At 42.2% G+C, this 17,522-nt stretch overlaps 1 protein-coding gene across 3 annotated transcripts in view; it reads left to right on the top strand.

The window, feature by feature from the left end:
- Window positions 1–17,522, top strand: part of LNX1 (ligand of numb-protein X 1) — a 68,686-nt gene that overhangs the window by 7,729 nt on the left and 43,435 nt on the right. Inside the window, exon 1 of one of the 3 annotated variants that reach the window (XM_032686005.1) lies at window positions 95–568. The exons of 1 other annotated variant lie outside the window; for it this stretch is intronic. In XM_032686005.1, coding sequence (XP_032541896.1) covers window positions 477–568 — 92 coding nt within the window. In that variant the 5' untranslated portion in view covers window positions 95–476. Of the gene's footprint in view, window positions 1–94; window positions 573–17,522 lie in introns of those variants that run through there. One more of the 3 variants, XM_032686007.1, reaches the window with a different exon arrangement.

Raw genomic sequence — 17,522 nt, 5'->3', positions numbered from 1 at the left:
CGCCTGCTACAAAACTCCATGGGGGGCATTTTTTCCCCCCTCGTCAGACAGCTACACCCTTCCGTGATGCAGTTCAGCTCGTAACCCATCTGCTTGTGGGCAGTGATGTAAACATACCAGCTGCCTCTGAAGAACCACTCTGAATCCTGCAGGAGGCAGGTCTCTTCTCTGAGCATCGCTCTCCTCTGCAGCATAAGTCACTGTCTCGCCAACCACGCTGTGCTGTCCCTAAACCCTCACATCTACCCATCCGAGAGTCAGATCGAGTAATCCTCTTACAGGTCAATGATTTTTGCAGTGTAGCTTCGCTTAAGGGATTTAAGCTTGATTCATAATGTGCTACCATTGCGTTGAAATGGAAAGGCTTGCTTAGAAGGGGCTTGGCTGGCACAAAAGCTTCTCGTTGTGTGTCCCACCAGCACAGAGAGACGGTGGGAAGGAGGAAATCTAGCAGCAGTGCCAGCACTGCACTGAAAATGAAGGCTCTCCTGTTACTGGTCCTACCTTGGCTAAGTCCTGCAAACTACATAGACAATGTGGGCAACCTGCACTTCTTGTACTCCGAGCTGTGAGTACGCACAGTCGCGTTGGCGTCGTGCTCTCTGTCTGTCTGTCTCACCCGAATGGCGGGAAGGGGCTCACCATGAGCATTTTGGGGCGTCTGTCTGTCTGCCTGTGTGTCTGTGCCTGTGCATACGTGCAAAGAAAATCCTGCAACATCTTGCTAACAGCTTTAAACCGTGCTGCTTCCCATCCGGAGGGCTAATAATAGCAGTACGTCCCCATTGCTTTCTGCTTTGGAAGCAGCTGAGACATACTGAGTGAAGCTGCTTTTTTGTGTATCAACTTGCTTTTCTGTGCCGACGATTTTGGTGGTTGTTGGGTTTACCTTTTTTTTTCCCATTTCCAAATCTGTGTTTCTTCTTTGTTTCCCATAAATAGCTTTACAGGGAGCTGGGCAGAGAGAAGGGCATCAGGATAGACACCCCCAGTAGAGCACTCTCTGTGTGTACATGCATAATGTTCTGTGTGTAAAGCTGCGTGCCTGTAGCAAAATGCTGAGAAGCCTTTCACCAGAAGTAATTCACTTGAGACAGGAAAGAAATTTCCCATATTTCTGTTTTTGCCCACAGTAGAATGTTATTTTCTCTGTAATGCAAATTTAAATGTAGCAATCTATTCATATATCTTCATGGTTTAACAAAACCCACCTCAAACAACCCCATAGCTCATCTTTCCTACCCATAAAACAAATATTCTATGGTATCATCTGTAAATGTTACAACTTTAATTTGTGCTTGAATGTTATTGTACTTAGTTAATAGGGCTTTTATGACTAGAAATAGATATTTGTTCCAATATGATTTCATTTATTATGTTTTGTTTGTATTTTAACAAATTGTTAACTTTCAAGATCTTCATTGAGATAATGAATGAAATGGCTAATTCTTCTCAAAAATGAATAATTACTGTATTATGCCTACGTAATAGAGAATGTTTTAGTAACAGTTGTGATTAGTACCAATGAGAGTAATTTCCAAATGACTTTGTCTCTACAGAGAGACAAAAATAGCAGTGTTTTTCAGAAACACAAAGTCCCCTTTTAAAATTCTCGTGTGATGTGCACGGCAACTATTAATAATTTAGTCACACTGCATACAACAGCTCAGGATTTCTGTATGCCATAAGTGTTTTTAAACATTTAACAAATCTGGTGTTGAGGGTTGCAGCTATGCCCTCATTTTAATTTGCTGGGATTTTGTTTAAGAATAATAATTTAAAAAACCACAAACAACAAAAACAAAAAACAGTTAAGCCAAGCAGACTACAGGAGCAATCAAGCTCAAAACAGAGCAGATGAACACTTATAATGGAAACAATGGCATCTGGGACATCTAGTTTCCAGGAAAACAAACCGACGAGATTAATCAGAGCATAGGCGGAGACACAGCGTACTTGCTTTTCTTGGGGAATTCAGGTTCACTGCTTCTGCCAGGGTAAAAGGCTATGATGTACGGTAGCTATTCATCTCTTATTTATTTAGCCTTCTAACCCACAGATATGTTAGTAGTGCTGGATGTTGGCAGTTGTTCTTAATGGAGTGGGTGTGGACTGGGGCTTGGACGTGCATCTTCAGCTGTCAGCAATGAGAGGTGCACACCCCCTCCCCAGTGCCCAGCCCAGGATGCTACCTGGCATCCTGGTGCCAGGAGGCAGTGCTCAGGACCTCCTGCACCACTCTGTCTCTGGCCGGGGCAATGGGAAGCAGGATTTGCGGAGACTGACATAATCCAAAAGGGCACCAGGCAGTTTGAGCTCATTTCAGGAATTTCTCCTACCCTCCAGATGTATTTGGTGCCTCTGGCTGCTGCTGGATGCTGCACAAGGCGTTGACATACTAATCTGTGGGATGGTTTCAAGGTCCTTTTTAATAGCAGCAGTTAACAGAAAAAGAGAAATCCCATTTTCAGTCCTGTTTAATCAGTTTATACAAATGTTATGACCTACAGGTTGCTACTTCAGTTGCTTGGGCACTTATATGTGGGATGTTTTTAATGCAAAGATTTGTGATACCACAGCCACCAGTGGCCCTGACACAGGGGGACACAGGTTAACTGCCACGAACTTTTGTATCCCAAACCCCACAGAAGCAGCTTCATAAATCTTTCCCCACAGCCAATTGAAGAGAACCTGCTGTATGTAGTATGGCTTGCAGCACAGCTCAAACTAGACCACAGGAGGCAGAAAACTTTTTTTTTAATTTTATCACACTCTCTTTGGTTGCTGGCCAGTAAAAATAATACCCTCAGTCAGGACTCATTATTTGCTTGGCTGTCAGCCACCAGAGATACCAGCCGAGGAGGAAGAGGGGGATGACAGGTTTGCAAGCAACAAGGGAAGAACTGGAGGACTGTGGGGAATGCAGTTACCATCACTGGTGCTGGTGCAAGAGGAAGAATAGAGGCACTGGGATTCATACTGCTCTCCCTCTCACACAATCCATCTCTTCCCTTCAAACAAAGGTTATGTTATTTTTGTTGCGTTGTTGAGGTTCGCTTTAATTCAAAGACATTTTTGTTCCTAAGTGCAGAGTGGGCAGCTTGGGGAATAAGGATTACACTATAGCCCAAAATCCATCTGGAGATGCAAACTCCGGAATCCATCTAAGAAATAAAGAGGAGATTTTAGGAGATTTGAAGAGGAGAAATGAAGTTGGAGAAAGGCTGTGCCAGACCTTTGCACTTTAGCTGGGTGCCACATGGGTAGGAAAGAGAGGTGTGAGGATGTGCTGTAGTGGCACTTTATAGGACAGCTTATAGGTGCCACTATTTTTAATTTTCTATTAGCAGTCTAATAATTATAGACATTCTCAACAAGCAAATACATACCTCCTGATACTGTCGCCTGCACTAAAACTATTTCCCCGGTCGTTGCCTGTTGTCCCTCCCTTGCCCCCAGCAAAGATATTGGCACAGATGATGTTCTTGTCCTTGCTCTCAGCCGAATCATGAAGAGCAGCATGTGGTAAACCAAGGTCCTCTCTCCTGAGGAGAAGCCCATGGAAACCTCTGGCAGAAGGACAAGAGAAACCTGTGAGGTCTCCCTTGTGAAATCTCTCAGAAGGGGGTGGGATGTAGCCACATCAGCCCAATGGCTCTCAGCATTGTAAGGATCTACATGGGTGTTGAGAAGACCCCACCCCAGGGTCCATGCCTTCTTCTTTATATCCCTGTAAAGCAGCTTTGACAAGCATCTGCTCTCTTTAAGATATCTTCAGAAAGAAAATACTTGCCCAAGCATTCTTTTGAGTCAGGTTATGTTATTCCCTCCAGTTAAAAAAAAGATATATGGATGAAGAGGCAGTCTGTGGTCACTGAAGGAGGCTCTCCTGGCTGTGAGGGCCTGGTGGCACTGCTCACACCGTCACTGTCCCTCTCACTTCATTGCATGAGAGCTGTGTAGCAGAGTATTTCTCAATAGCAGGGTTTTCTGCACCTTGAGTTCAAAGAGCCACTTAGAAATAAAATTGAGGAGAAGGGAGTTGCAAGCCTAGGCAGTGACTAACCTCACCTTGTCCCCTCAGGGACCTCAATCACATGGAAAGCATAGGTTGATTTTCAGCCTGATCCCAGCTGGGCACGTGGCCACGCTGACTGAGTGAGTGCCTGGGAGGGCTCTGGGCATCGCGTGTGCTCAGCACAGGTCGAGCACTGGGGAGCCTGTGGCAGCCGCTCCTGCTGGCACTGCTTTTCTCCAAGGATTAAACAGCTCCTGGCCTTAGTCCTCTCTTGTAATACACCAGCTAGATCTATCCCACTAATCTGAATCAAGCCATTATTTTTTAAAATCTGTTGTTTGTCTGGGGGAGATACATAACCTACACCCTTGTGCAGAAAAAAGTACTTTTTTTTCCCTTATCCTTCTTAAGTTTTACATGAAACAGTCAAAGGAATCTCACCAAATTAACTGGCTCAAGTTTTCCCATGTAACTTTTATATGATAACTACTCTCTTAAATTTCAAAACAGCACTTTGGGCTGGAAGAACTAGTAAAATTTAGTTTCTCTGTTCATTCAATTTGAAGTGCCCAAATTGAATTTTCTTAATACACTAAGTGTTGTATTCAGGAGTGCTTGATACAGACTGTGCTGTTAGCATGGGACGTGCAGCAGAAAGTAGTCATTTAATTGACTGAACTATCTGGGTCCAGTCACCCTTGCCAAAGACTAATTGCCCTCTGTCAAATATGCAGAGTCTTCCCCTAAGCAGCATGGTGGGGTCTGGATGTCTCCCCCAGTGTCTGCCACCCTCTCTCAGAGACAGTACCTTTCCCCACCCACACATCCCAACTGGTTCCACAGCACAGGTTAAAGAGTGCTGTGTTTTTGTGGTATGAGTGTTACTGGTGAGCATCTTTTTCCCCAGCACTGTGATTCTAGGTGCAGAAATAAATTCATTTGGAACAGCTCCAGAAACCAAAAACCCTTTGAGAGCATTAAGAATTTGTTGATTCTACCTGGGAATTTTGTGTCAGGAAAGTTGGCATTTCAATCATAGACTGAGAAAGATCTCCTTCATTTCCCTCTATTCATGCAAGAAAGCCACCTTTACTCCATTCACAGCTATCTGCACATACCTGAGATCAGAATTAGACCTCTTATTCTTCTGTTGTGTTTTCTCAAGGCTTCTCACACTTTTGGAAAAGGCTGACATTGGCCAGCTTCAATCTCAAAAAATATATTTTGTTGCCAAAATTAAAACCTGAGCCAACCAAAAAAAAGTGAAACTCTGCCAACCTGGAAATGCAATGCAACAATTATGGTTGGCAGAAAGGTTTCTTTTCATTAATGACTTATGTCTCAGTTACGTTTGATTTTTATGTAGGCTGATCAAAAGAAGTGTGCTTACAAGCTTTACCTGTGTAACAGGAACACAGAGGGGTCAAATCTTATTCCACTTGGAGGTGGCTTCACAACAGGAAATCCACTTTGGAATGGGGACCAGAGAGGGCAAAGCACCAAAGGTCTGGTGGGGTAGGAGGAAGGAGTGAGGTGAGGGGAGTTGCAGGTGGTCAGTGGTTACTCACAAGCAGCAGACTCTCGTTTCTTGTCTGACGTTAAGCCACGCAGGCCGTATGCTGCAAGTCTGGCCGACCTCCCCATCTCTCTGACAATTAACCTAGTTTAACACTGGCACTGGCAGCATGACAAGGATATTTTCCCTTGAGCTATTTCTCTGACAAATCTGCCAGAACTGGGCTGTCCTGCAACGTGAGGATAAGCACTGCTCTTGCAGAGCTCTTATGCCTGTCATAGCTTAAATCCTGCTCTGAATACTGTTTGGAGATCAGCTGCAACACAGCTTGTTTCACTGTAGGGAAGTAGACTAGCAGATCTGGGGGTCTTGGATTTTTTTAACACTCTTGACCTTTTGGGGGAATCTGCCTTCAAGGTCCCAAGTCCACAGAATAACCAGCTGTGTTTCATGACCTTCTCCATTAAAAGAGCGATTGTTCGGGAACTAGAACTGATTTTCTGCATCTTGGCATGTGACTGCATGTCCGTACTACCTCCCTGAGCCATGCAGTGACACGTGCACAAGGATGCCAACAGCACAGGATACAAAAGCAAAGGTTTTTAAGTAACATTAGCGGCAATGCTGGACTAATAACAGCCTGTGTGACAGCACACGTATGACTGCTTGGGGCTTCTGTTTCAAAAGGAGGGTCCAGGCTGTCTGTCTGTGTTGAACTGGTACCTCAGTGGAGGTATCTGTTGGTCAATGACATGTCTTATGTCATGACTAAACCCCCACTGCCACCACAGGACTCCTGGCTTGGAGCTGAACTCTGTTTCGGGATTAAGAATGTGAACTTCTTTCAAAGCATATTAGAAAGCTGAATACACCCCTAAGCCTCAGCAAAGTCGCAGCTGGTGAAGACTGCATTTTATGAGTGAATCCTTGGGCTCTCCCTGGAATGTGCTTTATCCATTAATTTAATTTATTAATTGACAACTGATTCTGAAAATAGAGTGAGGCGAGCTCAGGAGCAGCCCAGTGAAATGGCTGGAGATTTCAACAGATGCTGTGCAACTTTTTCACGAAAAAAAACAACCAACCAACCAAAACTGTAAAGCATCCATACATATTGTACAATATATCCTCCCACTATGAAGGAAAATAGGCTGACTGTAGAAGTGGGCAAGTCAAGTCATATTTCTTGGAAGTTTCTTTCTCATTTCAGTTGGATTTCTGTTGGCAGCATCCTCAAACTTTATTGATAAGGTTTTGTTCTTCTCAGCAGTGCTGGCAGACAACCAAATTTGTAATGATCACACACTGCATTGACTGTATCTGCTCTGGTATTCATTCTCTCTTCTTTTTACCAAGATACTGAGCTGAGTATAGAAAATACTTAGGTGAGGAGTAAGAAGTCACAATTGAATCCTCTGTCTTAATGGAGTTGTCTTGCTCCATGACACGGCTGTGACACATGGCACGAAGTAGGCTAAGACAAGATGTTTGCAGTTGCTGGAGCCATGCTTAATTTTTATTTGTTCTTCTGCTAATTTACTGTATATTGCTAATTCACTGTATATTATTTACCTGAATAATGTAAAATAAGTAAATAAAATGTCTTTAGAGCTATAAATTTCATCTAAAAATTCAAACATTAGTGTATTACTTTGGAAATTGCTTTTCCCTCCAACACTCTCTTGAAATCATGTTGGCAGGAGACAAGCGTTTTAGATCAGCAAGTCATTTCATGTGCACGTATTGGGAAGCTTACACCTCTCTTTATATTACGCATTGCAGTCCCATCATTTACTAGACAGTGTGTAATATATTCTTAATATAGAATTTCAATAATTTAGTAATCTCTTACTTAGAGGACAAGGGGAATCTGGCATGCTCTAAGGGTTGTATTTTCCTCTCTCCTCTGCAGAACTTAGTGAACAGAGATTAGTAAACTGATGGCCTGGTTCTGTTTTGTGTTTTATCAAGAACAGACAGTACTAATTTTAAAATTCAGGTATTTTCTTTTCTCCTCCCATATGTGATAAGCATTACTGCTAGACATCATTTTTAATATTAAGCTAGCACTAGTGATGTCCCACTGTTTTTAACTTTCTTCCCATGTAAAAGGAGTAGTGGAATGGTTTCACAGAAACATCCAGAGAGGCCTCTTTGCTTGTGTATTTTATAACTCAATAGTATGAAAGGTCAGAAAACATCCCTTGTGGAGCAGGCTTTAATGGGAAGGAGATGGACATGATTAACCAAATCCATCCTGTGATCCATGGGAGACCACTGGAAGCAGAGACTATGCTATGCTGCTGCTATTATATGAGGATGTGTAGGTTGATATGGATGAGCAAGGCTGTTTCGCTTAATATGTATGAACACCTCCTGCCAAGCAGCTAAATTACAGTCAGAAATAAGTGCTCTTTATGAAAAGCACATGTTGCAACCCAGCCCTTTGCCAAGCAGGTTTTGCAGTGGGAGTGGGAATCCCAGGAGTTGGTTGTGACTTGCCTGTGTTGGCTCCCAAAGGAACCTCACCAATGGTTCTGGTTTAAACAATTGACACATCTCTCCTTCAAGCATTACTACCTGGTTTGTATTTGCTGCAAAACAAATAACAAATAAATAACAAGTGCAGTATATATATACTGGCATTTCTTTTTTTGTTCTTGGTACTACTGTGCTTAGAGTTGTCTTCAGGATCTGTTGTGGGGATGAGCAGAGTTGAAACTTTGAGATGAAAGTTGCTGTTACTTTGCTCCAACGCAGCCTGTGATGAAAATATTGATACTAACAACATTAGTAAATCAGTTTAGATATGCTGAGAAGATCCTGCTGTGGATGCCCAGTGGTATCTACTGCAATCTATGCCATCCTTGTGCCCCCCTGCTGCAACCTGGACCCTGGCTTAGGACTAGCAGGGTCCCGCGCATCCTGCACAGCCTCCAGTGTTGGAAACATGCTGTATTCTCCACATCTGCTTTATATCTGCACTGTGCTGTCGCGGGTCAAGGATATGGCCAAACAAATGTACTTTTCTTGGTGCCGTGTCTATAGATTTTCTCAGTATCCATTTTTAAATGGCATTTAAATTTTGCATATCTTGATGATTTTTACTGGATTGAGTGTGTGCTGTTTCTAACAAACATGCCGCTTTCAGTTTCTTCCCTCAGAGGAGATTAAATTCCAGTACATTTTTATTTTATCCTTCCAAGGCATGAATGTAATGAAGTTGGACAGTAATGGTTGCTGCATTTCACTTTTTTTCTGCTCTTTCCCCAGTGGCCTAAGTATCTGTAAGTTTGAAGGCACTTACAGTTATGGTCTTTGAGTTCAAAATAAATCAGAGGAGAATAGACCAAAGCAGGACACAGCAATTAATAAGATATATTGTGTACATATAAACTTGCACTTAATATGTTGAGCTGACAAAACAAACAAGGCAGATCTGCCTTTTTTATAATCGAGGCTTGAATTAATGTGACCTAAATGAACAAAAGAAATTCATGAGGGGAGGCCAAGACCAAGAAACCCTCTTCTAGAACTGAAGAACTGTAATCCATACCAGGTATTTTCAAAAAACATTTGCTCCTATTCCACCTATTTCACAACACCATATCCTCCCCTTCCCTGTCCTCTCCTCCCCTCCCTTCCCCTGCCTTCCCTTCCCCTCCCTTTCTCTCCACTCCAGCACACGCTTAGTTACATCCTTTGTATTTTTGCTAACTCAGTATTGGAGAGAGGTTAATAGTCTATTTCTTAGAGAGAAAATGCATTTCACAGATTTTCTTTTTGTTAAGGGCTGATAATTGTTGTTCAGATTTTCCCGTGCTTCATGTCTCCTCTGTTATTCAAATCCCCGGGAAATAGCAGTTGACAACTAACACAAAAAATACTATAGTGATTTTGTGCCCTGTGGTGCTTTACAACACCAAGAAAAGTCACAGCTGACAGCATGGAAGTTTTTTTGCCTGTGATGAGGGAGCTCGGTTTGCTTGTATGTTGGGTAAAAATAAGTTTGCTCTTAAACAGGTGCTTATCTTTATGCAGAGTAGTGTAAACTTTCTTGACACTACCTGCCAAGTTCAAATAGGCTGTTTCTGCCCTATTTATGTTTTGAGAGAAGATGCAGGTTTGAAAGTCTTAAAATAGGTTCTTCTCTTGGTTCCCTTGACATGACTTGTAAAGCTCATTCAGTCTCTGTCATCACCAGTGCCAGGCCGTGTTTTGATTTCTTTAGCCATTTTCCACCTGACTGCTCCTGGCTACTCTAAAGCTTTGTCTTTCCCTTGCTTGCTCTCAATTCCTGTTTTCTTCACACCTCTGCCCTTGCCTCTTGCCTCTCCCACACGTCTGCCCCACTGGATCCAGCAGTACCAAGAGATGAAGGTTATCCAAGAAGTGTGGCCTTGAAAACACACACAGCAGGACAGCAAAATGTTTATTCTCTCTGGTAAAGGCGAATGGAACTGGTTTAAAAACACAAGATGCTCTTGGACTGAACCGTGAATAGAGATCACACAACTGTAATGTCAAACTCACTTGAAGTTGGTAAATTCAATTAGTCCATTGATAGACACTTCTGCCAGGGCTGCACAAGCCCTGCCCTCTTTGTTGTAGTGGTGGAAAGACCCTGTCTGCTCCCTTCTTTTGTCTCCAAGCACCTGACTGGTCTGTGAAATAGTCTGTGGAAGGGCTATTCCCTTGAGTGTCTTGTCTTGTTCAAGGAGAGTAAGAAAGAAAAGGAAAGAGAGAAACTGGCTGATTTGATCTGTTAAAGACCCTTGTGGTTGACTCCAACAATGCTGAAAACACCAAGCCATGTGTCTTCCATCACTTTGCACTATTGCAGCACTGCAAAATTCTGAACTGGTTATGTTTCTTAATTTAAATTTATGGATTATTGTATGAATAATGTATTGTAGATATAAGCTTCAGAACTTAATTTCAGCAAAACATGTAGAGCTGAAGGCTAAAAACAAGGAAACCTGTATGGATTGACCAGATTTGGTGAGACTCTCTTTATATTAACTTCACTTCAGCAGTCTTGGTGAACTCTAAATATTTATCTGTTAGACTAAACATAGGTTAAGGCAGGCCATGAAAATAGCTCAGTTGAAGAGCTGACATCTAATCAGAGTTTTATCAACTGATCTGCTGCCTAAATTACTGTCTGGACTGAAATTCTTAAAAGAGTTGCAAACTGCCCTACAAAACACACTACAAGTGGTGAGAATAAAATAAGACAAAAAATAAGGATCGTAAGTTCTCTCCCTATATCGTTCAATTCATCTTGCTTAGTTGATTTGTTTGGTTCAAGAACCTCGCTCTAGTTGTTCTCTGCCTGCTATTCCAGTACCTACACAGAGGACAGTATGGAAGAAGTAATGAAAACAGAGTAATATCAATGTGCTTGATTTTTTCCTCACTTAAATTCGTACTATACAGATATTATCCCATTGACTTCAACAAATTACTCTCTTGAATTTCATTTGAATGAATTTGGAAGAAAATAAGGTTTTGCATACATGGACAAACTTCTACTTTTTACACCTATAGAGGAGAGAGATGGAATAATAGAGATCAAAAAAAATATTTTTGAGAAAGGAGCATCTAACCACACTAATTCACAGCATGCAGTTTTTAGCAGAAACAACAATTTGAAAAAACAGAACATCCCTTGAGGGCATGTGGGTGAATAAGTTGAAACAATATGAATAAAATGTCATGGACTCCAGCTTCTGCAATCTCTGTGACAACCTCTCCCTCCCTCAAAAAATACACACCCCTGTGTGGGAGCTTTGTAAAACCTCAGACTGCACTTTTCCTATCCCTTGTGACAATGGTAGCTGTATGACGACAGATCTTAAAAAATCAGGACTTTTCTCATGCTTTCTTTTGTTGAAATTTATCTCCCTGCATTGACAGATACAAACTATGACCTTCGCACTGACCAGAAAGTCCCTTTGGAGCAGAATATTTTTGGGAGAGTAGCAGGATGGCGATAAAACAGTGTCCCATTGCTGAATGGTCAGATCTGCCCCTTAAGGGCAAGGGTGAGAAAAGGTCTCTGTTTGTCTCCAGCATCGAAGCTTGTAAGTCCTTGTAGGGTCATCCACATCACTACAGATAGCTCCAAGGGGTTTTGGGGTGAACAGACCTGCTGCCTGTCACATAAGCTACTGAAGAAGCTGAACAGCATAGTTGTAGGCTAGGGATTAATCCTGGCCCCCTCTCACCAACCCCTCTGGTTGACCACAATGATGGGGATGAAGCAGAAATCATTTTGACTTCTCTATTTCACCTCGGTGTGCCAGGCACAAGGAAACGGAAGGATCAGTTTTGGGGTTTTTTTTCTGTTGACTGAAGGGAAATTCTGGGCTTGCAGTTTCTTCCTTCAAAAAACCTCAGTGTGTTTTTTTCCCCTACCTCTTGGCAGTGCCTCAGAGGGGGATAGGTCTGGCACCATATGACACACCTCCCTCTGTCTGTCTCCTGTCCTCCTGCCTGGGGAAGCCCCAGTCATCAAGGAGGACAGGAGACAGCCCATGTCCATCTGAGACCTGCTTTGGCTTGCTGCATGAGTGTACATCAGCAGGATTTCAAAACAACCTTGAGATAGTGTTTTGCCTCGGAAGGTGCATGCCTTCCTGCAGAGCCCAGGAACAAACAGCATTTCTCTGCTTTCTGTGGAACAACTGGCCCTGCATGGATCAGGTAGCTTGCCAAGGAGGCAGATGAAGGGAGACAGGTAGAGCCATGGGTATGATCTGAAATCCTCCTACTGACATTCTGTAGACATGACTGTGACTAAGCAGTAGAGTGCTGATTTAGGGCTATCTCAGCTGCAGCTTCTGCACTGAGACATGCCTGTGCTCCCATTTGTCAGAGAGAAACAGGTAAACTGGATCCTAAGTGATTATATAGCTTACATGTCAGTTTTTCAAGCAACTGTTTGCTATTTGGAAAGTTAGTCAGGCTTGGTCTCCCTGAGCAACGTTTTCAAGAAAAGGTTATGACTGTGTGAAGCATTATTCTGGAATCACATATTGTGCTGTCTGCTGATGACAACTCCCTCGGCACCTTTTTTTTCCTCTCTCTGACATTTTCAAAAAGAACAGATGTGCTGCTTATGGTCCCCTGTGCCAGGGAAGCAGTTGCTGATGTTATTCTCCCCTCCCTTCTGGCTGCTTTGCAAAGAGTGCTTCTTCCAGGTCTTCTGAAATAGTCACATTGCAGAGAAATGGTCCTCACCCTTGCAAGCCAATGGTGAGTTGTCAGGTACAGGACTGAGCACGGAAATTTAGATGACCCATGATTCTGCATCTTTAGAAACACATGGACATTTGAAATCCCACCCTCTTTTGTGCTTTGATAAGATAGATGGGTGTCTGTTATTTTCATTCTCCTCTCTTTTTGCTAGAGATGCTGAGGTATCCAATGGAGAATAAAAGTGCTGTTCCTATGGTTAGGGCTCTATGGGACTGGTTTTATTCTTACTCCTTTTTGTGCTATGGTAGTTTAAAGAATCCAAAAGTGAGCCAAATCCTGTGTTGTGGGAGACATTGAACAAAAAACATTGTAAGCAGTAAGTGTTTTTTATTACACATTAAATAAGGTGAACCTGTAATTTGTTTTCAAGATGTGGCATGTTGAGGGGTAGACCCTGGCTCTCACATAAACCCAGACATTGAACAATGAGACATTTGGTGCTCAGAAGAAAGGACAGGGAAGAAGGGACAGAAATTATCCCAAAAAATGGTTTAAACACACAGGGAAGTTAATCCATAAGAAAGTTTGGTGACATGACAATACTGTTCTTACTCTAGGGTAGCTTCTCTGGTGAATACTCTTACTCTGGAACAGGCATATCTCCTGGGACATTATTCTCAGATGCATGTGTCTACATGTATAATATACATAATGTACCTAAGGTGTCATTCCACAACCACTACAGTAATCATGTATTTCCCTGTTGCAGACAACCCCTTAGGAAGCAGCACCATCTCTGGAGACTGAATGTGGTTAACCTTTGCGGAATAGTTTGTGCTCAGTTTTGGAAGGTTGTCTTAATGCCCCTATCTAAGTACTCAGAAAACCCTCCAACATGATGCTGTAACAGCTCCAATTAGCTTTTAAAGAAATAAGAACATAATTTGGCACAAGGTTGTTCTGTTTACAATCACTAATTGTTAGGTATTTATTTCCCTTTCTTCCACCTCCTCCTTTTCTCTCTATATTGCGCTCTTAGAAGCACACAGTTCTGAGTGTCTGGCTTTGCCCTTCAGGCAGCAAACTTGTTTCAGAGCAGTTAAGGAAGTTCAGAAGCTGAAGATAGGTAAACCACCAACCACCGGTCCAAGGCATTACAAAAAATTACTAAAACAGAAATCCATGTCTCAATTTCTAATATAAATATTTAAATGCACTACCAATTTTGTTTAGTCTGTCTACTCATTTTTCTTTAATCCTCAGCGTCCATGTCAGACTGAGGCAGATATTTTGGAACCAGAGGAAATTTTCTCATTGTGTCTGTAAGACTATTCTGTGTTATATTGCTTGTTGAGCCATCTGCATTGACAGGCTGTTGTGGTTACATTTACATGAAGTAAGTAGGACTTGTTTTATATATGTTTGAATCTGGGCTGCAAACATGTCCAATGCCCCCAGCATGCTGCTGTCCACTGGACATTGGTGTAGATGTCCAGCTGGAGATCTTGTCTGTTGGTGATGGCTTGGGTCACCTTGAGTGATGCCTTTGCTGTGAAAATTAGCAGATGATGAGGCATGGCATGAGCATGCTGCTGGAGGTTAGATTGCCAGCTGCCTTCTGAAGGACCAGGGTCATCTCAGTATGAAGAAGACAAATGTAATTATCCCCTTCTCAGAGCTGATAATGAAATGACATCATTTCCTATGCCACCTTGGTTTTCCTTCAGGGAGTCCATCATTACTGCTAACAAGACCCAAGTCTACTTAAATTGTGACGTTAACAAAATCACAGCCTGCACTGGAACAGCCTCGGGCACAGAGGCTGCCTGAGTCACCCAGATGCCACAAACTGTCACAGAGAATTCACGGTTTGGATTTATTTCAGGACAGCCTGTCGCACAGCAGCCCAGACCCATTTTGTGGGAGCAGCAAGGTCAAGCAGGATGTTCCCTCTCCTAGGACAGCAGAGGCAAGGCCATTGTCGTGGATAACCCAGGGGAATATAATTGCAGCTCATGCTTAAGGTTCAGCACTCCAAACCTGCTCCCCAGGTTTTCCCACCCTGTTCAGGTGCCCAGTTTAGATTTTAATACTGAAAGCAAAAATAGTCATTAGAGCTTGAATATTGGAATTTTCAAGGCTGCAGTGTTGTAAAAGGGGAAGGAAAGAGCAGCTTCCTAAAGAACATTTTGTGATTTTTTTTTTCTGTTTCCTGTATTTTAGTAGGATGAGCACAAAGTTAATGTGTTTTGTAACAGGATAGTATGAAATGACTGCCTCTTATCCATAACATTTTTAAAAAATTGGAATAATTAAAGAAAAAGAGTGTAAACATCCAGTATCTGAAGTATCTGAAGGGGGCCTACAGGGAAGCTGGAGAGAGATTCTTCATTAGGAACTATAGTGATAAGACAAGGAGTAATGGGTACAAATTGAAAGAAGGGAAAATAGGTTAAATATTAAGAAGAAAGTCTTTACTGTGAGGGTGCTAGATAATCTCACCTAGGCTTCCTCTCCCATAAAAGGCTGGACTACACGATCTCTCGGAGTCCCCTCCAGACTAGGCTCTCCTATGATTTTACAGTACTTGTCTTTGTTAGGGAAATACACTTTGTGTTGTTGGTAATGTGGTACCCACTTCTGAAGGCATCTTTTATAATTAAGGAGTTTCAGGGTTGAATTCCTGCTTGCACCCTGATTTGTGTGTTTTATTCCTTAATTCACTAGTTATATCCTGGTCATCTAAGAAAACAACACACAAATTTACAGAGAGGTTCTCAACCTGTACCTGAAGCCTCTAAGGGCATTTCTTCAGCTTCAGATGGACTTGTGTGCCTAGATGGTATTGCCAGGTTTTTCCGAAGAGACTGGCTGGACGATGAGAGGACTGTGCCTTTTCTTCTTAAGAACCTCTCCCAAATTCAACTGAAAAGTCACAGCAGACTTTGAAGCAGGGCTCAGTTTCTCCCTCCCCAGGTGACAGTTTTTCATTTGGAGGCAGCATTGAACTCCCTCTTGCTTAATATACTTCTGAATAAGCTTCAGCAGGAGGAGCAGAGATCAGCCTTGCCCCAGCCTGACCTGAGCTTTAGTGGTTAGAACATCCAGAAAACTGAAGTGTGAGGGTGCAAGCTCTGTCAGCCTCTCCTGCCACCAAGAGCTGACAGTGGTCTGCATACAACAGGAGGAAAACTGCACCCCTGCCTTTTTGGATGCTTTCCATGATATTGAACTCAACACTACCAGTAAGTACCTGTGCAGGGATAAGGGTGACCAGATTGGGCTTTTTTTTTAGGTTTGGTTAAAGGAATTCTGTTTAAAAGTATTTCTGATAGTTCTGTTAAAAAATGGTGATCAAAAAAAAATATTTTTCACAATTTTTACAGCATAAGTGAGCATTTCCTATGATGTGAGCTTTCAGAAGACTATAAACAACATTCCAGCCATACTTGTACTGTGGCTGGATTTAGGATTTCTGAAGCCCTTGAATGCTTTTACAATGTCTGTTTATTTTAATGGACGGGTGAAATATCTCACTGAATTATCTCATATTCAACTGGGTGGAAACCACGAACAGTGAAGGTTTTTTCATGTCCAATGAGTCTGGGGGTATTTGTTCAGTAAACTGGCTCATGATGTCCCTCTGATCCATCTTCTTCCAATCATATGTGCAAAAGAGAAGACTGCAGAGCTAAGAGAAGTAGAAGCCAGAACAGTGTTTCTCCATCAAAATGTGCTGTTGGCTATGTTATCTTCACATACACACACAAAAAAAGAGATTCTAGTCAATAGCGTGACTTATGTACTCCTTATGCCAGTGTTGATACTCATTCAAGCTGAAACCCTGAAACTGAGCTCTGAGACACACCAGGAAATGTTGTATTGTTCCTTCCCCACCCCTACAAGAAGCCCATGTTGTTTTAGGGTCTTAAGACACAGTGATTCATGAGTCACATGCAGTTTACTTATAGGACTGATTTGGGGTCCTTGTTGAATATTAGACATTGGATTTGATATGATTATGGGAAACATATATGACATTTTAAAAAGCTACTTAGTTGTACCAGCAGAGATGTTTGCTCAACGCTCAGATGGGCATCTGATATGGATCTGTGTGGTTTTTCAGCTGCTGTGGTGTGCTGAGATCTCCTTTTTGTGATCTTCCCTATGAGGAAACAAATATGTGTTTAGAGCTTGATGCGTTAGCAATATAATTTAGATACCCATGCTGACATAAAACAGATCTTATGTGACTTCTGTGTCACAATGGTCAGAACTGCCACAAGAGCTAGAGCTGTATGTGGCTGTCCATAGCATGTTCTATGAACAAGACAGTCTGAAGACAGAATTAGTTATTTACTGGCTGCAGCTCCCTTGTTTCCTGTAATTTCGGATTCCAGTGGAGAACATAGTAGTAAACCCAAGGGCTGGGTTGAAAACATCTTGAAATTGAACACAGAGGTCCCTTTTTATTATTTTATATCTGGAGATTTATGTGCATGTGTAACTGCTTTGTGCCAACAGAAGCCTCAAACCTGCTTTCAGGAGTGCTGGCCTGTTGAGTCTGTGACATAGCAGATATTGTAATTAGTTTTATTTTAAAAATAAATGTGTGCTAAGTACATGTAAATTCAAAGTTTCTCTCTGGCAGGTGCTTCTGTCTGTAGCTGCAAGAATTGGGTTACACTGATCCTGTCAGTCTTGTTAAAAAACCAAAGACTGCTTGTCCCATTGCAAGCATATTTTGCTCACTGTATCATGAAGCTTTTATAGTATAGGTGGGGA

The sequence above is a fragment of the Chiroxiphia lanceolata genome, chromosome 4, assembly GCF_009829145.1.
Source record: "Chiroxiphia lanceolata isolate bChiLan1 chromosome 4, bChiLan1.pri, whole genome shotgun sequence".
Taxonomy (NCBI): domain Eukaryota; kingdom Metazoa; phylum Chordata; class Aves; order Passeriformes; family Pipridae; genus Chiroxiphia; species Chiroxiphia lanceolata.
The sequence above is the reverse complement of the archived record's forward strand: the minus strand, read 5'-3'. Positions and strand labels throughout refer to the sequence as shown.